A 26,280-nucleotide genomic window follows, 5' to 3' on the forward strand; every position below is an offset into this window, starting at 1 on the left:
AATGATAAACATGCTATAGTGTAGTGGGCTGTGTTATTAAATGATAAACATGCTATAGTGTAGTGGGCTGTGTTATTAAATGATAAACATGCTATAGTGTAGTGGGCTGTGTTATTAAATGATAAACATGCTATAGTGTAGTGGGCTGTGTTATTAAATGATAAACATGCTATAGCGTAGTGGGCTGTGTTATTAAATGATAAACATGCTATAGCGTAGTGGGCTGTGTTATTAAATGATAAACATGCTATAGTGTAGTGGGCTGTGTTATTAAATTATAAACATGCTATAGTGTAGTGGGCTGTGTTTTTAAATGATAAACATGCTATAGTGTAGTGGACTGTGTTATTAAATGATAAACATGCTATAGTGTAGTGGGCTGTGTTATTAAATGATAAACATGCTATAGTGTAGTGGGCTGTGTTATTAAATGATAAACATGCTATAGTGTAGTGGGCTGTGTTATTAAATTATAAACATGCTATAGTGTAGTGGGCTGTGTTTTTAAATGATAAACATGCTATAGTGTAGTGGGCTGTGTTATTAAATGATAAACATGCTATAGTGTAGTGGGCTGTGTTATTAAATGATAAACATGTTATAGCGTAGTGGGCTGTGTTATTAAATGATAAACATGCTATAGTGTAGTGGGCTGTGTTATTAAATGATAAACATGCTATAGTGTAGTGGGCTGTGTTATTAAATGATAAACATGCTATAGTGTAGTGGGCTGTGTTATTAAATGATAAACATGCTATAGTGTAGTGGGCTGTGTTATTAAATGATAAACATGCTATAGTGTAGTGGGCTGTGTTATTAAATGATAAACATGCTATAGTGTAGTGGGCTGTGTTATTAAATGATAAACATGCTATAGTGTAGTGGGCTGTGTTATTAAATGATAAACATGCTATAGTGTAGTGGGCTGTGTTATTAAATGATAAACATGCTATAGTGTAGTGGGCTGTGTTATTAAATGATAAACATGCTATAGTGTAGTGGGCTGTGTTATTAAATGATAAACATGCTATAGTGTAGTGGGCTGTGTTATTAAATGATAAACATGCTATAGTGTAGTGGGCTGTGTTATTAAATGATAAACATGCTATAGTGTAGTGGGCTGTGTTATTAAATGATAAACATGCTATAGTGTAGTGGGCTGTGTTATTAAATGATAAACATGCTATAGTGTAGTGGGCTGTGTTATTAAATGATAAACATGCTATAGCGTAGTGGGCTGTGTTATTAAATGATAAACATGCTATAGTGTAGTGGGCTGTGTTATTAAATGATAAACATGCTATAGTGTAGTGGGCTGTGTTATTAAATGATAAACATGCTATAGCGTAGTGGGCTGTGTTATTAAATGATAAACATGCTATAGTGTAGTGGGCTGTGTTATTAAATGATAAACATGCTATAGTGTAGTGGGCTGTGTTATTAAATGATAAACATGCTATAGTGTAGTGGGCTGTGTTATTAAATGATAAACATGCTATAGTGTAGTGGGCTGTGTTATTAAATGATAAACATGCTATAGTGTAGTGGGCTGTGTTATTAAATGATAAACATGCTATAGTGTAGTGGGCTGTGTTATTAAATGATAAACATGCTATAGTGTAGTGGGCTGTGTTATTAAATGATAAACATGCTATAGTGTAGTGGGCTGTGTTATTAAATGATAAACATGCTATAATGTAGTGGGCTGTGTTATTAAATTATAAACATGCTATAGCGTAGTGGGCTGTGTTATGAAATGATAAACATGCTATAGCGTAGTGGGCTGTGTTATGAAATGATAAACATGCTATAGCGTAGTGGGCTGTGTTATGAAATGATAAACATGCTATAGTGTAGTGGGCTGTGTTATTAAACAACATAATAAACCTTATCTTAATGCAGGGTGCTATGATACTGAATGTTATTGCATGGGTCATGTCTCAGGGTTATGGAGAATGTACTGTGGGTGGGAGTATGGCTCAGTCTTTTGTCCTAACTGTCGAAATAGGCGAGAGTAGTTGCAGAAATTGTGCTTGAGAACTAGATATATGTGTGTGTTGTACTATGTTGAGAGGAGGACGTACCCATGGGGGTTCCCACACCGTAGGCTTTGGAGTCGATGAGACCCCCTATCTGCGTAAGGTTGCAGTTGCGCTGGGTGACAAACTCGATGGTGGTGGACTCCATGAGGAAGGCGTAGTCCGAGGTGAGAACTCGATGGATCCCTTCGTCAATATCCTTCACCATCACAGAGTGCCTCCGACTGCTCATAAACTCCCACATCTTGTCGTATGTGGAGATCTTGGTTTTCTACACAGCAAGGAAGAAACAGAGAGAATGATGACTGTTAGGATACGATTCAATAATGTCATAAAAGGAGTTGGAGGAGAGTCAGTCTTGATAGTTATATTCCTGGTGTGATTAATGTGTAAAACAGACATTTATACAGTAGTACCGATGCACACACATTCTCTAAATCAATCAAAACAGAATGTTATTTCAAAAGCTAGATATATCATGGTGAAATCATAAATATTGGTCAGGATCATCTCCTATCAAAAGCTGTGCCTGTGAGGTTGAACAAATTGGAATGAGCTCAGAAGGAAAGTACATTTAATCAGTGCAGATATTAAAAAATATTCTCATCAGTGTGTGATGCAGAAAAAGAGACCTTTCTCTAAAATATAGATTCTCCAATGACACCAAGGTTGGCAGAGAGACAAACACACAGACAAGCAGAGAGAGGTTAAATAGAACACTCATTTAAACACGTTTTCATTCCTATCAAAGCCTGGAACACAATTTACATGCAATTATTTTTTAAATGTCATTATGAAAACATGTCCTTTATTGTTGAGAGACTTTCTGGTGTTGCTTTTCTCCCTCATTTAATAATTATCTCGTACTGAGCAGACAGAGAGAGAGAGAGAGAGAGAGAGACAGAGACAGAGACAGAGAAGAGAGACAGAGAGAGAGAGAGAGAGAGAGAGAGAGAGAGAGAGAGAGAGAGAGAGAGAGAGAGAGAGAGAGAGAGAGAGAGAGAGAGAGAGAAAGAGAGAGAGAGAGAGAGAGAGAGAGGGAGGGAGGGAGACAGAGATAGACGAAGCAATAGAGTAGAACATGCTAATGACTGTAACCACCCTCACAAAATGGCAATCTAAAGAATATCTAATAATTACAGCTCTACAGCAATTATGAACTATACAGCAAAAGTACATACTGAACACCTCAACAGAAAGTATTAATATGAACCTATTATGTGTAGTGATATAATTGTTAGTAGTAGTAGTAGTAGTAGTAGTAGTAGTACCAGTAGAATGATAATAGCATTAGGATTATCAATCAATTCCATTTCTGTAGTTAGTTAATATTGTGTATCAGTAAGAGCAGTAGTATACTTTCTCCAGCTGTAAAGTCAGTGAAGACTCAGGGGTGTGTGTGATACTCTCCCATAGCCCAGAGATTTGAAGGCATTTTTGAAGGCATTTGAAACCTAATTAAGTCACATCTTCCAAGGTCCCGCCCGCCATTATTGTGTGTAATGACTTTTTGTGGCTGGTCGATATTTTAGATCAACTGGGTGATTTGCGAAGTGCCTATCAGAATCTTTTGGAGTCACCCTTGACAAATCAGGCGATTGAGCATGCAAGCTACAGACTGCTGATAAGGCAGGGGCACTGGCTCTGAATACATGGACGGGGAGGCAGATAACCACATAGTTAGCTAACACTAACTCACACAGGATAGTACAGAGGTGGGCTTCCCTCAGAACCACCGGCGACTACAAAAGACCTGCACTGATCACACAAAGCTAATGAGATATTTGGAAGAAGACTAACAGGTATCGAGATCATTGAAGTTTGACTGGGTCACTAATAGCTATTCAATTGGAATTCATTAAATGAGAGAGCATTTGCAGAGCTTATATTTGAAAAGTTGGTATATTTATATTTGTGAGAAAGTAACTTAAGTAGATATGAACGACAGTTCGAATTACAAGAGTTTTTATAGAACTAAATATTAGGGTTTTAAAAATTGTTTTGGACTCACCACTTCTTTGCCTCTCCCCTCCTCAAACTGTCTATTTTTTAAATGAGGTTTTCATCTCTTCTTACTTGGCCTCTCTGTTTTCAGAATCACACATTCCTCTCGGTGGAGACGTGCGTTTCCATGTCTCCGCTGGGCGTCGGGGATGATTAAAACACTGCTCTGCCTAATCCTTTGATCATGCTGAAGTGGCTGAAGATTAGCACCGCTACAATCTAACGTTACTCCGGGATCCAGATCTGTTCAAAAGCCTGTTATAATCATTCACTATGCTATGCACTCCCAAACAGAATCATCATCATTGTTCCCAGAAAAACGTGTCTTTTTCCATCTCTCTCACACATAATACCTCCTTCTCTACCGTGAAATTCGAACTCAAGTGCTGAATGAATGAATGGACCTCCACACCAGGTGGTGTCAGAGGAAGGCCCTATGGCACCTTTCTCTGTCAAAGACCCCAGTCATAGACTGTTCTCTCTACTACCGCATGGCAAGCGGTACCAGAGTGCTAAGTCTAGGACCAAAAGGCTTCTCAACAGTTTTTACACCCAAGCCATGAGACTCCTGAACAGGTAATCAAATGGCTACCCGGACTATTTGCATTGTCCCCTCCCAACCCCTCTTTTACGCTGCTGCTACTGTGTCTGTTTATCATATATGCATAGTCACTTTAACTATACATTAATGTACATACTACCTCAATTAGCCCGACTAACCGGTGCTATATATATAGCCTCGTTACTGTATATAGCCTTGCTACTGTTATTTTTAACTGTCTTTTTACTGTTGTTTTTTATTTCTTTATTTACCTATTGTTCACCTAATACCTATTTTTATTTTAAACTTAAATTGCACTGTTAGTTAGAGCCTGTAAGTACGAATTTCACTGTAAGGTCTACACCTGTGGTATTTGGCGCACGTGAGAAATCAACTTTTATTTAATTTGAATGGCACACAGTCACGTCTTAACTGCCATTGAATGATCAGAGTTGAGAAGGAGAGAACAGGCGGTAAAACCATTGAATGATCAGAGTTGAGAAGGAGAGAACAGGCGGTAAAACCATTGAATGATCAGAGTTGAGAAGGAGAGAACAGGCGGTAAAACCATGATCATTCATGATAATGCCGTGATGGGGATTGCCAATGAGGTATCTTACCATCGTTTGCAGACGACACTACAGTGGTAGGCTTGATTACCAACAACGACGAGACGGCCTACAGGGAGGAGGTGAGGGCCCTCGGAGAGTGGTGTCAGGAAAATAACTTCTCTCTCAACGTCAACAAAACAAAGGAGATGATTGTGCACTACAGGAAACAGCAGAGGGAGCACCCCCCTATCCACATCGATGGGGCAGTAGTGGAGAGGGTAGTAAGTTTTAAGTTCCTCGGGCGTACACATCACAGACAAACTGAATTGGTCCACCCATACAGACAGCGTCGTGAAGAAGGCGCAGCAGCGCCTCTTCAACCTCAGGAGGCTGAAGAAATTCGGCTTGTCACCAAAAGCACTCACAAACTTCTACAGATGCACAATCGAAAGCATCCTGTTGGGCTGTATCATCGCCTGGTACGGCAACTGCTCCGCCCACAACCGTAAGGCTCTCCAGGGGGTAGTGAGGTCTGCACAACGCATCACCGGGGGCAAACTACCTGCCCTCCAGGACACCTACACCACCCGATGTCACAGGAAGGCCATAAAGATCATCAAGGACAACAACCACCCTTCATCCAGAAGGCGAGGTCAGTACAGGTACATCAAAGCAGGGACCGAGAGACTGAAAAACAGCTTCTATCTCAAGGCCATCAGACTGTTAAACAGCCAGCCACCATCACATTGAGTGGCTGCTGCCAACACACTGACTCAACTCCAGCCACTTTAATAATGGGAATTGATGGAAATGTATGTAAAATATATCACGAGCCACTTTAAACAATGCTACTTAATATAATGTTTACATACCCTACATTATTTATCGCATATGTATACGTATATACTGTACTCTATATCATCTACTGCATCTTTATGTAATACATGTATCACTAGCCACTTTAAACTATGCCACTTTTGTTTACATACTGTACCCTACATTACTCATCTCATATGTATATACTGTACTCGATACCATATACTGCATCTTGCCTATGCAGTTCTGTACCATCACTCATTCATATATCTTTATGTATTCTTTATCCCTTTACACTTGTGTGTATAAGGTAGTAGTTTTGGAATTGTTAGGTTAGATTACTCGTTGGTTATTACTGCATTGTCGGAACTAGAAGCACAAGCATTTCTCTACACTCGCATTAACATCTGCTAACCATGTGTATGTGACAAATACATTTGATTTGATTTGATTAGATTAGTGATTGAGTGAATAATCATTGCTAAAGTGAGTTGAATATGGGTTTTGATTGAGATGTGTGATATTGCAGTTCATATGCTGTTGGCTACACTGATCTGGTTCAGACCAGAGTTGTCTGGGGGATTCTGTTGCCTATAGTAACACAAGAGGAAAAAAGACAAGCCTGGCATACTCTTCTCTTTGTTTTGGAGAATGACAGGGTAAAGAAAAGACTCAGAGAACTAAGTTCCAAACTAAACACTAACTTCCCATTTGTTAATGGAAAGTTAACTTCCGTTCCACAGAAAACCTTGCTACACCTAATCAGACATTATATAATATAAAACGTTGGAACATACCTACAAATAAACAGCTAATTGCTCTCAGTTAGGAGTCGTATTGGTCGACAAGGTATAAAACGTATCAATCATGGAGTAGAACACAAGAACTATGAGGCCCCAATTGCTGGCCAACATCGGAGTCATCGCAACAACAATTCAAACCCAAAGTGGGTATTGGTGGGCCTTAGGGACTGAGAAAACAAAACCACAAATTATCGTAATTATCCCAATACTCTAACATGAAACACAACTATGTACATTCACCCCTGCATATGCCATATCAGTAACCCTTTACTTGACACCCAGCGTCATGACCCGGTCATAACCATGTCATAATGTGTCATAACAGCTGACATAACCTGCCATAATAACAATATCATGACACATATATATAGACCTGTATATTGTGTTATTTTATGGCTGGTTATGACACCTACATAAGAGCCTAAACCCACAAAACCTACCACACAAAGCAAAACTTTCCATTACACCATAACCTACAAGTCAACAGTATGTTTATGTTATATAACATTTTCTGAAATTGATCATAGTAGTTAAATTATCATTGTAATTTGATGTCAGACATGCACCTACCCGTAATTATATAATTCAGAGAATAACTTTTCTGAACTTCCCCCCACACCCCCACGCCCCCCTTTCCATCTCTGACTTTGCTGATAACTACTTTGAGGAAAAGTGTACTTATTATTTCTGTAATATGTGGTTGTCCCACCAAGCTATCTTAAGAATGAATGCACTAACTAAAAGTCGCTCTGGATAAGAGCATCTGCTAAATTACTAAAATGTCAAATGTACCCCAATGGTCTGTTGCTGATGACTCGGATGAATGCAGGAGCAGATTTTAAGAGCAGGACAAGACACCTTTTTGACTGATGACAGACATAAGGGCAGGCATGTACGTGATAGGCCTATCTGGTTTATATGATTATGATGGTTGTTGACTTAAAGTCATAAAGTGTATTTTCTTAGTCCAAGTAAAGTGACACAGGATGGTCATAATGCTTCATGAAGTTATTTAAACTATGATGGAAAACAAACATGATTGTAAAGAATACATTAGAACAACAACAAAGGATTTAAGAGACAAATGTTCAAACATTGTTTTTATTGCACGTGTATGTACAGTATGTGTCATTGCAGGCTTGAGGCCCCACTACATTTTTTTATTATTTTACCTTCATTTAACTAGGCAAGTCAGTTAAGAACAAATTCTTATTTTCAATGACAGCCTAGTGGGTTAACTGCCTGTTCAGGGGCAGAACGTCAGACTTGTACCTTGTCAGCTCGGGGATTTGAACTTGCAACCTTTCGGGTTACTAGTCCAATGCTCTAACCACTAGGATACCCTGGCGCCCCAAATGAGCTCTCTGAATCGATTTGAATGTGTCCAACGCCCTCATTAGATGAAGTGGAAGTTAATACCTCCGTGGAAGCCCTTCCTCTTATAAATCTATTATTTCTACATTGTGATGCTAATAGCTGTCAGCCCTGATCCACAAGCGCAATACAGAGAGTACCAAGTCATAACCTCTAATCAACCAAGCACCTTCAGGTCCCTCTCACCAGAGGCGTCATGCCCATAGATTTGTCCTGTTTATTTATTTTTTAGATGCTCGGCAGGACGCTAAATACACTAGTGCTTGCAGACAGTATCGTCAGTGGAAGAGGAGACACAGTTTCAAGTGATAGACACAACGTCTGATTTGATTTTAGCTGCCTGTGATGGGCAGGACTCGCAGGACGTATGTTTGTAAATTAATTTGATTTTGATCAAGCTATGTAGCATATTGATTCCTTATTGATTAATAAATAAAACTGAAATGTTGTTTCTCTGTAATACTAGCCACCTAGCTTTTTATGAAGTTGGCTTTAGCTAGCCAGCTAGATAGGTTCCCAATCTCCCAACCTCAAAACCAGCTACCAAGCCATTTCAGGCTATTAATCAAGTTAGAGTCACTTGTTTATCTAACTTAGCCTGGGATGCCTGCTGGCATGGTTGCTAGACTTTAGAAAAGTCTAAATTGCTTTAATTCTTAAAGAATCAATGTGCATCATTCATTAAAATGACAATTCAACAGGTAAAGAGGTATGCTTTAACCTATGCAGAAAAATAGACATAGACATATCCTTAGGTATAATGATTATGGCTCTAGACTGCAGGAAAAAGCTATTCTCCGACAATTTTCACTCAACCAGGTGAAAGCTGCGTACCACCCCCCTCCATCCTCACGTACTTTATGCCTTCTCTAAAATAAAGGGTACATGACGCCCCTGCCTCTCACCTCAGACCCACTCAAGGCTTTCCAGGGGAGGAAATGTGAGTCACTGCCTGCTTGGCCACAGTCTAATCCTGAATCATGTAACTTGGTAAATAATAACAATTAAGGATAATTTGTCTCTTGGCTTTATGAGGTAATGTTGCTCTCTTCAGTGTGCTATTTTTCAGCAGTGAACTTGATGTTAACTGTTTTATGTAGGTAGTGTACTGCAAAGCAGAAAGTGAATACTTGTGTGAGTATAAATGTGTGAGTATAAATATGCATGTGCACGCTTGTGTGTGTGTGTGTGTGTGTGTGTGTGTGTGTGTGTGTGTGTGTGTGTGTGTGTGGGCATGTCCGCATGTGCATGTGTGTGTATGTGCACACGTGTGCCTGCGTGTGTGTGCTCATGGCTGTGTGTGTGTCTGCGTGTGTATGCGTGTGTGTGTGTGTGTGTGTGTGTGTGTGTGTGTGTGTGTGTGTGTGTGTGTGTGTGTGTGTGTGTGTGTGTGTGTGTGTGTGTGTGTGTGTACGTGTACTTGTTTTACACATGGCCTTGAGAGAGAGGCCTTTCTCGGGGAGGTTGAGTGATGGCGTTGTAAGAAGCAGATGGATGGACTGAGATGCATCCTCTCCCTGAGGTCCCCCTCCCACCACAGACCACCAGCATACTCTCTATTGTTAGGCTTGTCAACACATATTGCTCTGCAAAGTGTTTTGCATATTTTTCAAAGAGCCTGTAATCAAAGGCATGGAGATAGAGGAGGAAAACAGCTTACAGTTCTGTCACCACAAACAACACTTATTATCTGCGTAGACGACTTTTGACAGATATTTTTTTACGATACATTGTTGACACTGAACGGTAGAGCTCATAAAGACAAAACACAAGAACAATTCCCAAGTCCAGGAAACACGTTCTCCAGCTGCAAAGGAAAGGGGATTGTGGTAGTAGTAATGTAATACAGGTTTATGATATCATGTTATATTGGTTTATGTTCTAAGATTAAAGATACATCAATCACGAAAACATATAGCACTGCAAAAGGACAACGCACATTACAAATTGCATTTCCTTTTTTTCAGAAATGAAAACATACATGGAATCTTAATGAAGTAGAACTATTCCGCTTTAAGAGCTTCTTGTCTTGATTGAATCAGATGCCTATCTCCTGTTTCACCAACTAACTGATCCAGAGGGATCACTGTCTATACAATAGGAGAGCATTGCCAGGATCACTGTCTATACAATAGGAGAGCATTGCCAGGATCACTGTCTATACTATAGGAGAGCATTGTCAGGATGAATGTCTACACTATAGGAGAGCATGGTAAGGATCACTGGCTATACTATTGGACAGCATGGTCAGGAATAGTGTCTATACTAAAGGACAGCATGGTCAGGATCAACGTCTATACCACAGACGAACATGGTGAGGATCACTGTCTATACTATAGGAGAGCATGGTCAGGATCACTGTCTATACTATAGGAGAGCATGGTGAGGATCACTGGCTATACTATTGGACAGCATGGTCAGGATCACTGTTTATACAATAAGAGAGAATGGTGAGGATCACTGTCTATACTATTGGACAGCATGGTCAGGATCACTGTCTATACTATAGAAGAGCATGGTGAGATTAACTGTCAATACAATAGCAGAGCATGGTGAGGATCACTGTCTATACTGCAGGACAGCATGGTGAGGATCACAGTCGATACAATAGAAGATCGCTGTGAGGATCACTTTTTCTACCATAGGAGAGGACAGTGAGGATCATTGTCTATACTACAGGACAGCATGGTGAGGATCACTGTCTATACTATAGAAGAGGATTGATGTCTATACTATAGGAGAGCGTGGTGAGGATCACTGTCTATACTATAGCAGAGCATGGTCAGGTTTACTGTCTATACTATAGGAGAGCATGGTCAGGATCACTGTCTATACTATAGGAGAGCATGGTGAGGATCACTGGCTATATTATTGGACAGCATGGTCAGGATCACTGTTTATACAATAGGAGAGAATGGTGAGGATCACTGTCTATACTATTGGACAGCATGGTCAGGATCACTGTCTATACTATAGGAGAGCATGGTCAAGATCACTGTCTATACTATAGGAGAGCATGGTGAGGATCACTGTCTATACTATAGGACAGCATGGTCAGGAATAGTGTCTATACTATAGGACAGCATGGTCAGGATCAACGTCTATACCACAGACGAACATGGTGAGGATCACTGTCTATACTATTAGACAGCATGGTCAGGATCACTGTCTATACTATAGGAGAGCGTGGTGAGGATCACTGTCTATACTATAGGAGAGCATGGTGAGGATCACTGCCTATACTATAGGAAAGCATGGTGAGGATCACTGTCTATACTATAGGAGAGCGTGGTGAGGATCACTGTCTATACTATAGGAGAGCATGGTGAGGATCACTGCCTGTCCTATAGGAAAGCATTGTCAGCATCACTGTCTATACTATAGGAGAGCATGGTGAGGATCACTGTCTATACTATAGAAGAGGATCGATGTCTATACTATAGGAGAGCGTGGTGAGGATCACTGTCTATACTATAGCAGAGCATGGTGAGGATCACTGTCTATACTATAGAAGAGGATCGATGTCTATACTATAGGAGAGCGTGGTGAGGATCACTGTCTATACTGTAGGACAGCATGATGAGGGTCACAGTCATTACAATAGGAGATTGCTGTGAGGATCACTGTTTCTACTATAGGAGAGCACAGTGAGGATCATTGTCTACACTATAGGAGAGTATGGTGAGGATCACTGTCTATACTATAGGAGAGCATGGTCAGGATCGATGTCTATACTATAGAAGAGCATAGTGAGGATCGATGTCTATACTATAGGAGAGGATGGTGAGGATCAATGACTATACTATAGGAGAGCATTTTCAGCATCACTGCCTATACTATAGGGGAGCGCTATGAGGATCACTGTTTGTACTATAGGACAGCATGGTCAGGATCACTGTCTGTACTATAGGAGAGTATTGTGAGGATCACTGTCTATACTATAGGAGAGTGTGGTGAGGATCACTGTCTGTACTATAGGTAAACATGGTCAGGATCATTGTATACTATAGGAGAGCGTGGTGAGGATCTATGTCTGTAATATAGGTGAGCATGGTCAGGATCACTGTCTGTTCTATAGGTGAGCATGGTCAGGATCACTGTCTATACGGTAGGAAAGCATGGTGAGAATCACAGTCGATACAATATGAGAGCATTTTCAGCATCACTGTCTATACTATAGGAGAGCATTGTCAGGAATTACTGTCTATGCTATAGAAGAAAATGGTCAGGATCACTTTCAAAACTATAGGAGAGCATTTTCAGGATCACTGTCTATACTATAGAAGAGCATGGTGAGGATCACTGTCTATACTATAGAAGAGCATGGTGAGATTAACTGTCAATACAATAGCAGAGCATGGTGAGGATCACTGTCTATACTGTAGGACAGCATGGTGAGGGTCACAGTCGATACAATAGGAGATCGCTGTGAGGATCACTGTTTCTACTATAGGAGAGCACAGTGAGGATCATTGTCTAAACTACAGGACAACATGGTCAGGATCACTGTCTATACTAGAGAAGAGCATGGTGAGGATCACAGTCTATACTATAGGAGAGCAGTGTGAGGATCACTGTCAAAACTATAGGAGAGCATGGTGAGGATCACTGTCTATACAATAGGAGAGCATGGTGGGGATCACTGTCTATACTATAGAAGAGCATGGTGAGGATCACTGTCTATACTATAGAAGAGCATGGTGAGATTAACTGTCAATACAATAGCAGAGCATGGTGAGGATCACAGTCGATACAATAGGAGATCGCTGTGAGTATCACTGTTTCTACTGTAGGAGAGCACAGTGAGGATCATTGTCTATACTACAGGAAAGCATTTTCAGCATCACTGTCTATACTATAGGAGAGCATGTTCAGGATCACTGTATATTCTATAGGAGAGCATGGAGGGGATCACTGTCTATACTATAGGAGAACACAGTCAGGATCATTGTCTATTCTATAGGAGAGTATGGTGAGGATCACTGTTAAAACTATAAGAGAGCATGGTGAGAATCACTGTCTATACTATAGGAGAGTTTTGTGAGGATCACTGTCTATACTATAGGAGAGCATGGTCAGGATCGATGTCTATACTATAGAAGAGCATAGTGAGGATCGATGTCTATACTATAGGAGAGGATGGTGAGGATCACTGTCTATACTATAGGAGAACACAGTCAGGATCATTGTCTATTCTATAGGAGAGTATGGTGAGGATCACAGTCTATACTATAGGAAAGCATTTTCAGGATCACTGTCTACACTATAGGAGAGCATTGTGAGGATCACTGTTAAAACTATAGGAGAGCATGGTGAGGATCACTGTCTATACTATAGAAGAGCATGGTGAGGATCAATGTCTATACTATAGAAGAGCATGGTGAGATTAACTGTCAATACAATAGCAGAGCATGGTGAGGATCACTGTCTATACTGTAGGACAGCATGGTGAGGGTCACAGTCGATACAATAGGAGATCGCTGTGAGGATCACTGTTTCTACTATAGGAGAGCACAGTGAGGATCATTGTCTATACTACAGGACAGCATGGTCAGGATCACTGTCTATACTAGAGAAGAGCATGGTGAGGATCACTGTCTATACTATAGGAAAGCATTGTCAGCATCACTGTCTATACTATAGGAGAGCATGGTGAGGATCACTGTCTATACTATAGGAGAGCATGGTGAGGATCACTGTCTATACTATAGGAGAGCATTTTCAGCATCACTGCCTATACTATAGGAGAGCGCTATGAGGATCACTGTTTGTACTATAGGACAGCATGGTCAGTATCACTGTCTGTACTATAGGAGAGCATGGTGAGGATCACTGTCTATACTATAGGTGAGTATGTTCAGGATCACTGTCTGTACTATAGGAGAGCATGGTGAGGATCACTGTCTATACTATAGGAGAGTATGTTCAGGATCAATGTCTTTATTATAGGACAGCATTGTCAGCATCACTGTCTATACTATAGGAGCACATGGTGAGTGAGGATCACTGTCTTTTCTATAAGAGAGCACAGTGAGGATCATTGTCTATACTACAGGACAGCATGGTCAGGATCATTGTCTATACTAGAAAAGAGCATGGTGAGGATCCCTGTCTATACTATAGGAAAGCATTTTCAGCATCACTGTCTATACTGTAGGAGAGCATGTTCAGGATCACTGTATATTCTATAGGAGAGCATGGAGGGGTTCACTGTCTATACTATAGGAGAACACAGTCAGGATCATTGTCTATTCTATAGGAGAGTATGGTGAGGATCACAGTCTATACTATAGGAAAGCATTTTCAGGATCACTGTCTACACTATAGGAGAGCATTGTGAGGATCACTGTTAAAACTATAGGAGAGCATGGTGAGGATCACTGTCTATACTATAGAAGAGCATGGTGAGGATCACTGTCTATACTATAGAAGAGCATGGTGAGATTAACTGTCAATACAATAGCAGAGCATGGTGAGGATCACTGTCTATACTGTAGGACAGCATGGTGAGGGTCACAGTCGATACAATAGGAGATCGCTGTGAGGATCACTGTTTCTACTATAGGAGAACACAGTGAGGATCATTGTCTATACTACAGGACAGCATGGTCAGGATCACTGTCTATACTAGAGAAGAGCATGGTGAGGATCACTGTCTATACTATAGGAAAGCATTGTCAGCATCACTGTCTATACTATAGGAGAGCATGATGAGGATCACTGTCTATACTATAGGAGAGCATGGTGAGGATCATTGTCTATACTATAGGAGAGCGTGGTGAGGATCACTGTCTGTACTATAGGTAAACATGGTCAGGATCACTGTCTGTTCTATAGGTGAGCATGGTCAGGATCACTGTCTATATGGTAGGAAATCATGGTGAGAATCACAGTCGATACAATATGAGAGCATTTTCAGCATCACTGCCTATACTATAGGAGAGCATTGTCAGGAATTACTGTCTATACTATAGGAGAAAATGGTCAGGATCACTTTCAAAACTATAGGAGAGCATGGTGAGGATCACTGTCTATTCTATAGAAGAGCATGGTGAGGATCACTGTCCATACTATAGAAGAGCATGGTGGGGATCACTGTCTATACTATAGGAGAGAATGGTAAGGATCACTTTCAAAACTATAGGAGAGCACTTTCAGGATCAATGCCTACACTATAGGTGAGCATGGTGAGGATCACTGTCTATACTATAGGACAGCATGGTCAGGATCACTGTCTATACTATAGGAGAGCATGATGAGGATCACTGTCTATACTATAGGACAGCATTGTAATGATCACTGTCCATACTATAGGAGAGCATGGTGATGATCACTGTCTATACTATAGAAGAGCATAGTGAGGATCGATGTCTCTACTATAGGAGAGCATGGTGAGGATCAATGACTATACTATAGGAAAGCATGGTGAGGATCATAGTCGATACAATAGGAGAGCATTTTCAGCACCACTGTCTATACTATAGGAGAGCATGGTCAGGATCCCTGTCTATACTATAGGAGAGCATGGTCCCGATCACCATCTATACTATTGGATAGCTTGATCAGAACGACTGACTGTAGCGCAGGATAGCTTGGTCAGAACAACTGTCTATATTGTAGGATAGCTTGGTCAGAACGACTGTCTTTACTGTAGTATAGCTTGATCAGAACAACTGTCTATACTGTAGAATAGCTTGATCAGAATGACTGTCTATTGTGTAGGATAGATTGATCAGGACCATAGTCTGTACTGGAGGATAGCTTGATCAGGACCATAGTCTGTACATGAGGATAGCTTGATCAGGACCATAGTCTGTACATGAGGATAGCTTGATCAGAACGACTGTCGGTAGTGTGGAATCGCGTTGTCAAAACCACAGTCGGCACTGGAGGATATTTTGGTCAGGGTCACTGTCTGTACTGGAGGATTGCTTGGTCAGGATCGCTGTCTGTACTGGAGGATAACTTGGTCAGGATCGCTGTCTGTACTGGAGGATTGCTTGGTCAGGGTCGCTGTCTGTACTGGAGGATAACTTGGTCAGGATCGCTGTCTGTACTGGAGGATTGCTTGGTCAGGATCGCTGTCTGTACTGGAGGATAACTTGGTCAGGATCGCTGTCTGTACTGGAGGATAACTTGGTCAGGATCGCTGTCTGTACTGGAGGATTGCTTGGTCAGGGTCGCTGTCTGTACTGGAGGATAACTTGGTCAGGATCGCTGTCTGTACTGGAGGATTGCTTGGTCAGGGTCGCTGTCTGTACTGGAGGATAACTTGGTCAGGGTCGCTGTCTGTACTGGAGGATAACTTGGTCAGGATCGCTGTCTGTACTGGAGGATAACTTGGTCAGGGTCGCTGTCTGTACTGGAGGATTGCTTGGTCAGGATCGCTGTCTGTACTGGAGGATAACTTGGTCAGGGTCGCTGTCTGTACTGGAGGATAACTTGGTCAGGGTCGCTGTCTGTACTGGAGGATAACTTGGTCAGGGTCGCTGTCTGTACTGGAGGATAACTTGGTCAGGATCGCTGTCTGTACTGGAGGATTGCTTGGTCAGGATCGCTGTCTGTACTGGAGGATAACTTGGTCAGGGTCGCTGTCTGTACTGGAGGATAACTTGGTCAGGATCGCTGTCTGTACTGGAGGATAACTTGGTCAGGATCGCTGTCTGTACTGGAGGATTGCTTGGTCAGGATCGCTGTCTGTACTGGAGGATAACTTGGTCAGGATTGCTGTCTGTACTGGAGGATTGCTTGGTCAGGATCGCTGTCTGTACTGGAGGATTGCTTGGTCAGGATAACTGTCTGTACTGGAGGATTGCTTGGTCAGGATCGCTGTCTGTACTGGAGGATAACTTGGTCAGGATCGCTGTCTGTACTGGAGGATTGCCTTGTTAGGATCACTGTCTGTACTGGAGGATAACTTGGTCAGGATCGCTGTCTGTACTGGAGGATAGCTTGGTCAGGATCGCTGTCTGTACTGGAGGATAGCTTTGTCAGGATCACTGTCTGTACTGGAGGATAGCTTGGTCAGGATTGCTGTCTGTACTGGAGGATAGCTTGGTCAGGATCGCTGTCTGTACTGGAGGATAGCTTGGTCAGGATCGCTGTCTGTACTGGAGGATAGCTTGGTCAGGATCGCTGTCTGTACTGGAGGATAGCTTGGTCAGGATCACTGTCTGTACTGGAGGATAGCTTGGTCAGGATCGCTGTCTGTACTGGAGGATAGCTTGGTCAGGATCACTGTCTGTACTGGAGGATAGTTTGGTCAGGATCACAGTCTGTACTGGAGGATTGCTTGGTCAGGATCACAGTCTGTATTGTAGGATATCTTAGTTCAGTACTGTCTGTATTGTAGGATAGCTTAGTTCAGTACTGCCTGTATTGTAGGATAGCTTAGTTCAGTACTGCCTGTATTGTAGGATAGCTTAGTTCAGTGCTGCCTGTATTGTAGGATAGCTTAGTTCAGTGCTGCCTGTATTGTAGGATAGCTTAGTTCAGTACTGCCTGTATTGTAGGATAGCTTAGTTCAGTGCTGCCTGTATTGTAGGATAGCTTAGTTCAGTACTGCCTGTATTGTAGGATAGCTTAGTTCAGTGCTGCCTGTACTGCAGAATAGCTTGGTTCAAGACTGGTGACTCATCAGTACCAATAAACTCACTGCTGATTACTGGAGAGTCCTCAAGGGTTCAGCGACAACTGTCCTCAAAAAAATGATATTTTTTATGAAAGAGAAAGAAAGTAGAAATAAAGAAGAAGACAAAATAGAGAGAGGGGAAGAGAGAGAGCAAGGGAAGGAGAGAGAGAAATATGCAGAGAGTAGGCAAGGTTAGAGGAATGGGAGAGCTGGACATGGATTTAATCTAATACTGCAATACCTCCACACAACAAATTTCAAAAAGCGATGACGCCAGTATCAGGGCTGTTAAATAGAGAGAGATTGAAAAAAGAGAGTCAGTTCCACAAACGGAGGGGCAGAAAGCGTTGAAGGGCAGAGGGAGTTCAGGTAAGACTGGCTCTGCTTTGCTCAGCAAAAACCCCACTGCAGATGGGTTAGATGTCTGCATGGAGCGGAGAGGCTAGTGAACGGGTAGAACCTAAAATACACACACACACACACACACACACACACACACACACACACACACACACACACACACACACACACACACACACACACACACACACACACAGAAACTAGCCAGGAGAGGAGCCACAGAACCCAATCTGCCTCTCTGCTAGCTAAACCACAATGCTTTTGATGTGATGGGGCTGGCTGGGACGTATGTGACAGATACCAGGATGCCTCAAAGCAAAGATGAACTGTACTGTGGAGACAACCAACACAAAAGAGAAGAGGGAAGTGTCTCATCTCAGTCAGGGTTCTGGGAGTTGTGGGCTAGCATAACCCAGAGAGCCAGGCCATCCTGAGAGGCAGTGGTTAGACTGAAGGCTAGATACAGCATCACCCTCTGGACTGGAGGCAAGTATCAGAGACTACATTTGAACCAGAGGAAAACAGTGTGAAGTAGAGGCTTAATCATCCAACTCTAGTCTTTTTTTACACATTCCAAACACTCTTAGAAAAAAATGCTCTATCTAGAGCCCAAAAGGGTTATTTGGCTGTCCCCATGGGCTAATCCTTCGAAGGACCCTTTTTTTGGTTCCAGGTAGAACCTTTTTGGTTCCATGTCGAACCCTCTGTGGAATGGGTTCTATATGGAACTCAAAAGGGTTCTACCTGGAACCAGAAAGGATTGTCCCTGGAACCAAAAAGGGTTGTCCCTGGAACCAAAAAGGGTTGTCCCTGGAACCAGAAAGGGTTGTCCCTGGAACCAAAAAGGGTTGTCCCTGGAACCAAAAAGGGTTGTCCCTGGAACCAAAAAGGGTTGTCCCTGGAACCAGAAAGGGTTGTCCCTGGAACCAAAAAGGGTTGTCCCTGGAACCAAAAAGGGTTGTCCCTGGAACCAAAAAGGGTTGTCCCTGGAACCAAAAAGGGTTGTCCCTGGAACCAGAAAGGGTTGTGCAAGAAGAAGTATGGGAGAAAAAAGTCTGACAGGAAATCAACCTGGGTTCAAATTAGCTGAATTGTGAGGATAGATTGTGGAAGGTGAATTACAGTATAATTGTTGTGATGATACAGTAGGGGAATTCTGCTGAACTGAAGGAATGTAGCAACATACTATACAGCACAGGCCTGTGGGGCTGAGGAGCGTGAACAACACCCACTCTCCTCCTCCCATTCTATTCCTCCTGTCTTCTCCTGATGTTCTCTCATTCTCCATCTCCTCTGTCATCTCCTCCTGCAGTATCACACTCATCATCTCAATAAGCCCTGTCTGCTTTTGTCTTTAAATCATTATTCTGGTGATGCCACACTCTCCGCATTGACAGCTGTCTCACAGCTAATGCAGAACAACTCAGCCCCATAACCAGGGGCGATCTTGCTCCTCATCGCCGTGGCGACGCCAGGTGCCTACTTCCTCGCTGAGGTGCTAGGATTCCACCTGCGTAGGGATTACATAAATGAGGTGAAATAATAGCATTGCCAGGGTCCTTAACAGGACGTGATATGTTAGGTAATAAGAGATACACAGTGGTGTGTGCTTTTTGAATAATTCAGTGTTATTGTAAAGGGAGTCTGTCGAGGATGGATAGAATGGAGTGGCTGGAAAATGAGAAAAGAGGAGGGAGAGATGTGTAATTCGGACACTTCAGAGAGTTACCCCATGCTGGTATTTTCATAATCAGCCACCATTAGCCATGTATTTTTCCAGAACAAATCTGAGTCAATAATTACTCAAACGGCAGGCATTACATTTGTTTCCTGTTGTTGAATAGTAATAAGGACTCGCATGCGTATACCGATAGGACGCATTGGGGAGATAGTAGCTCCGATATGTACTGTCAAAATGCTCACCAAAACAAACAAACTGTTACAAACTGTTACAATCTGTTGTTTAAAACGTAGATTTGCTTGAAACGAAAGTAGAGTCTATCGTGTCAGGGCGGCCGCGTGGACGTACAAGACAACAAAGTTGGCCTTCTGGAAACAAAGGTGCAAACTTTAGAAGATGAACTGGATCAGCTAGAAAACAGATTGTGACAAAATAATATGAGAATATTGTCCCTACCGGAAGACGAGGAAAAAGGGGACATTTTCATCTACGCGATCAAGCTGATATCGGAAGAGCTTGGCGTGACTGTATCATCGGAGGATCTGGAGCATTGCCATTGGATCTACAGAGTTCCAAACTGCCTCTGGATGCAACGTCAGCACAAGAAGTGTTTGTCGGGAGCTTCAAGAAATGGGTATCCATGGCCGAGCAGCTGCACACAAGTCTAAGATCACCATGCGGAATGTCAAGCGTCGGCTGGAGTGGTGTAAAGCTCGCCGCCATTGAAACAGTGGAAACGTATTCTCTGGAGTGATGAATCACACTTAATCATCTGGCAGTCCGACGGACGAATCTACAGTAGGTTTGGCGAATGCCAGGATAACGCCACCTGTTCCAATGCATACAGTAGTGCCAACAGTAAAGTTTGGTGCAGGAGGAAAAATGGTCTGGGGCTGTTTTTCATAGTTCGTCCAGTGAAGGGAAATCTTAAAGCCACAGCATACAATGACATTCATTCAACATTGTGGCAACAGTTTGGGTTAGGCCCTTTCCTGTTTCAGCATGACAATGCCCCCATGCACAAAACGAGGTCCATTCAGAAAGGGTTTGTTGAGATTGGTGTGGAAGAACTTGACTGGCCTGCACAGAGCACATACCCCAACCCCATCAAACAACTTTGGGGTGAATTGGAAAGCAGACTGCGAGCCAGGCCTAATTGCCCAACATCAGTGCTCGACCTCACTAATGCTCTTGTGGCTCTTGTCCCCGCAGCCATGTTCCAACATCTAGGGGAAAGCCTTCCCAGAAGATTGGAGGCTGTTATAGCAGCAAAGGGGGACCAACAAAAATATTAATGCCCATAATTTTGGAATGAGATGTTCGACAAGCAGGTGTCCACATACTTTTGGTCATGTAGTGTTTGCAAGGATATAAAATTAACGCGCAAAACAACTAATAATGGCAAAAATATTACTCACGATCTACAGCAATCCTTTAAAACTGGACAATTTTTAAAAAAAAACTTAGGATGCCTAATAAGTGAAAACAAATTACAAATATGCAAAGATAACTTTATTCCACTACTCAACAATATGAAAGCAGATCTAATTAAATGGGGTAATCTTCACATACATTTTACAGGCACCGCTGCCAAAGCGTTTTTCGGTCATACCAATTACTCCAGCGAAGACATTCTTTCAATAAAGTATACACGGTCATAAAAATACTTTATATAGGCAAATACATTCATAGAATAAAAAGGAAAGGTTTACATCTTCTTAAGTCGGATGGTGGTTTTAACCTTCCAGACTTGGAATTGTATCAACTCACTACCCAAGGCTTTTACTTGTGACATATGGACTAAAGAGGGTACATATTGAAGATGCTTGTGCTCATCCCCAAAATTGTTTTACGTGTCTATTTTCAAAGGGAAAAGCTAAGAACATCAACAACTTCGTAGTTAAGAATGTTAAAACAACATGGAAAAGCAAATGAAACATATTTTAGAAGAACTAATACCACTTACCAAAAAACACAACCTTATGGAACAATCCTTGGATAGTTTTTCAGAATTCATTGTCCATTGTTCCACATGGAAAACTAAAAGGCATAGAAACTGTAAATGACTTTGTAACAGGAAATAAATGTATTTCCATGACAGAATTAAAAAGTAATTTTGGACTGACCAATGTAGTTTCAAATCCATGCAAAAAGTTACATATCACAAAATGTACATTTTAAATCTTTTGGACATCAGAGCAACCTTGAAGGATTCTTATTTGAGCCAGAACATGATGTTCATAATGATAGAGAAGACAAAACCTTGCAGGGAACATATCCAACTAACAATCTCTTAGAAAAAAAGATGAACTATTGGAAAAAAGAACTGATGTTAACATAAGATGGAGGGAAGGTTGGAGCATAACTAACAACAATACAGTTAACAAAAATGTATGCTTAATTCAGTATAAACTAATGTATAGAATTTAAGAGAAAAAAATTCACACAAGCACAACGGCCGAGTGATGTATTAAGTGTAAAACTAATAATGACTCAATAATGTAGTTGATGAGATGGGGGTGTGTGCAAGTGGGTCTGGGTAGGGGTGATGTAGTTGATGTTTGTATGATGTTGTCGTTTGTATGTGTATGTTTTGTATTGTTTATAAAAGAAAATAAAATCTTAAAAAATATATTTTTAAAAAGTAATAAGGACATACGATGCCTGTCTGAATGCCTACAGTACGGAGAACAACGCTGAATCGATGAGGACTCAATCATTTTGGTCAAAACATTCATCAATCGGTCCATCAATCAGTAACCTAGGTCTAGGAGGGGACAATAGAATCAAGCCTTTCAGAGAAATGGTACTTCAGTTGGATCCTCTACATCTGTGGATTGAATCCTTCTGATGACCGTGTTGGCAACAAACAAAAATGATTCAAGCAAACCAAAGTATTGTTCAAATCAAATCAAATTGTTCACATGCGCCGAATACACCTTATTGTAAAATGCTTACTGTGGTATTTGGCGCATGTGACAAATATCATTTGATTTGAACAATACTTTGCTTTGCTTAATCATTTTTTAATAACATTTTTCTCTATAATTGTTCCAATGGCATGTCAGCATAAGTAACCTTCTCCACCAGAACAGACTGTATGTGCTCCCTTATGCCAACTGTTGTTTTCAGTCATTTGTTTATGGAATGGTAAAAATACTATTTAAAGCTTTGCTATCACCGTGCCATATTAGCTACAGTAATGAATAGGTGTGTGGGCGCGCGCGCGCGTGTGTGTGTGTGTGTGTGTGTGTGTATATCTGTTAAAGAGAGAGGGAGAGAGAGTATGCATGTTTTCATGTGTATGTGTCTTTTGAGAATGTGTTCACACACCACACACATACACACACACACACACACCACACACACACACAGAGCTGATAAAAATGAAGTGTGAAAATAAAGAAACACCAGAAGCCATAAAGATCCATTGCAGCATTCTGAGAGAGACAGATTTTCCCTCCATCTGGCATAGAGCTGTCCGTGCATCGCGGCGGTGGGGATACGATACGAGAGACAAACAGTGCAGAATAATCAGAGAGACACAGCAGGGAGATCTTGTGAGAATACTGTAGAATACCCTAAAACACTGCTGGCTTAATAAGATACCCTTGATATGCTGCAGTGATTCCACATGATCAACCACTGAGGAGAGGAGAGGAGAGGAGATGAGAGGAGAGGAGAATAGAGGAGAGGAGAGGAGAGGAGAGGAGAGGAGAGGAGAGGAGAATAGAGGAGAGGAGATGAGAGGAGATGAGAGGAGAATAGAGGAGAGGAGAGGAGAGGAGATGAGAGGAGAATAGAGGAGAGGAGAGGAGAGGAGAGGAGAGGAGAGGAGAGGAGAGGGCTGGCGAGAGTGAACACAGAAAGGCTATACTTTATTATAAACCAGGTGGTTTGAGTCCTGAATGCTGATTGGCTGAAAGCCGTGGTATATCAGACAGTACACCACGGGCATGTCAAAACATTTATTTTTACTGTTATAATTACGTTGGTAAATAGTTTATAATAGCAAAAGGATTTGCGATATATATTGCCAATATACCACGACTAAGGGCTGTGTCCAGGCACCAAGCACTCCGCATTGCATCATGTTAAGAACAGCCCTTAGCCGTGGTATATTGCCATTTACCACACCTCTTCGGGCCTTGTTGCTGCAGCCAATTTCACAGGCAGCACAAAATACAGCTGTAACACAACTAATGGTTATACGTTCAAGTCTTTATTCTGGAACACTCCATTCTATTGTCATGGGAATTTCTAGCTGTCACAGATTTACTTTGGACTTAACAGCTATTTATGGCTTTACAGTTGATCTAGAATTCTGCAGATTCATCTGAGCTTTTCGACAATTTATTTACCAATGTATTTGTCTTTTTCCTTACATGTCATTACATTTACAATTGTCTCCAAGTATTCTCTAACCATGTGTCCTTTAGTGGTGCAACACTGTATGATTTGGTGGACTGATTGATGTATCCTCGTACAGTAGATGCACAAATACATGGAGTGATTGCTTGATGGCCTGGTTGATAGATGAATAGACTGATAGATGGTCAGTATGGCACCATGCCCTATGTGACCCACCTTGAAGAAGGTCATGGTGGATCCCTCCTCCACCACTCCATACTCTATCCTGGTCTGCTTGGCCAGGTCGTCAGCTGAGTCGATGGGCGACTCCATCCTCTCCACAGTGAGGAAGGCAGCCAGGTTGGCCGTGTAGGAGGAGATGATTATCAGGGTGAAGAACCACCAGATGCCTCCTACGATCCTGGTGGACAGGGCTTTGGGCATTAACTCAGAGCCTGGTCGGGGGCGAGAGGAGAGGAGCAGAGAGAGGGGTCAGCCCCGGCAGGGTCCTGGAGCCAAGAGGAGATACCCAGCAACAACCACCAGAGGACCAGCCAGAGGACCAGGGCCAGCCCAGACCTCTGCATCCTGCCGGGTCACAGACAACACGCACATGCACACACACTCGACGCAGGCACACGCACATACACACGCACACACCCCCTGGGCATCTAGGGCGGCATTGCATGTTTGGGCCTGTGATGTGCATCCGGCCACATGGTGACAGTTTGAATCAGGCTTTTACTGTGTGCTCTGGCTGCATATTATTTTAGCTTTCACTCACACTGGAGCAAACTGTTGATACACCAAAGCTTCTCTTCTTTTGAGGTGCTTCATCTGAAATCACATCTGACTCAATATGTCTCCATGTAGATGGTTAGTTTCCAGGCTATATGCTATTCAGAACTTTTGCCTCTTAGTGTGTTCTTGAGGAGGGGTCTGTGTGAGTGGGTGGAGTGAGGTCTTCCTCTGGGGGTGTTGATTGAGGTCTGACTGGGCAGCAAGAAGATCATTCTCCTCAAGTATTTCAAGGCAATTTAAAGCTGCGATCTCGCACATTCACTCAAAGGCAATGAACTGTGGGAAAGATAGGAGGATAAGAACTCCACTTCTCTCCTTAGGTGAGACTCAATCTCCCACTCATCTCACTCTGCCTCTGCAGTGCCTCTTATAACTTTCTCCCAGTCCGGGCAGTGAGCCGTCACTCAGGGAGAAATATAGTGAGAGAGCAGAGACCTGACAGCCTCGTCCAGTAACATCTGAATTCATGCCCAAAGCCCTGTCCACCAGAGAGAGAGAGAGAGAAAGAGCGAGAGAGAAAGAGAGCGAGAGAGAGAGAGAGAGAGAGAGAGAGAGAGAGAGAGAGAGAGAGAGAGAGCACTGTGGAGGGGAACAAAGAGAGACACACTGCAGTCAACCCGCTCCGCACATCCACCCTCACATCCTCTCACCCCCCACTCTCACATGTCTCTTCCCATATCTCTTCTCACTCCCTGATTCTCCTCACCCCACCACCACGCCCCCCACCAGCCAGACACACAGTGTAACATGATTCAACAGCCACACCATCATTACCCAGGATGCCTTGCAGCCCACACCGCTCATTGGTCAAAGCACTCAAATTAGGGAAAAAAAAAAAAAAAAGGACAAACGATATTAAAATAAACTCAGAGAAGACACAGTAGCAAGACACATGACATGACCAGGGAAAACAGAGACAGCTTTGTGTTCAGTGGAACAACACTGTCTACCAGCTCAGAGACCTTACCCCGTTGAGGCCATTCAACTCTATGTGACAGATCGACCGCCCGGGAGCGGAGCGCGTCAGAGCCAAAGCAACTGAACCTGGTTGGGGCTGACTGTCATGTACCCAAGGTAACGTCATGTCCAAACTGCACATCCCACAGTTTTCTGGGGGCGGGGCCAAGCCGTGGGAGCAGGGGAGCCTCTCTACAGTGTAGGCCAGCGTGGGCGTCACAGAGACGCCATGCAGACGGGCACAGTGTGCTCCTCTGTCTCAGTCTCGTCCCCTAAAACCCTTCTGCCCTACAGCCACATCTTCTCAACTACAGGACTTACCACCGTTACATTGACAGTTACAGTATATTCTACAGCATACTTTACTACATC

At 42.4% G+C, this 26,280-nt stretch overlaps 1 protein-coding gene across 1 annotated transcript in view; it reads right to left on the reverse strand.

Annotated features, from left to right (window-relative positions):
• The window catches only part of LOC139423656 (glutamate receptor ionotropic, kainate 2-like), a 217,856-nt gene that overhangs the window by 35,792 nt on the left and 155,784 nt on the right, over positions 1-26,280 (reverse strand). Inside the window, exons 14-15 of the mRNA XM_071175266.1 lie at positions 24,388-24,605; positions 2,085-2,310 (exon numbers count right to left, since the gene is read on the reverse strand). Of these exons, the coding sequence (XP_071031367.1) occupies positions 2,085-2,310; positions 24,388-24,605 (444 nt within the window). The remainder of the gene's footprint in view (positions 1-2,084; positions 2,311-24,387; positions 24,606-26,280) is intronic.

Source organism: Oncorhynchus clarkii, chromosome 2 (genome assembly GCF_045791955.1).
Source record: "Oncorhynchus clarkii lewisi isolate Uvic-CL-2024 chromosome 2, UVic_Ocla_1.0, whole genome shotgun sequence".
NCBI lineage: Eukaryota > Metazoa > Chordata > Actinopteri > Salmoniformes > Salmonidae > Oncorhynchus > Oncorhynchus clarkii.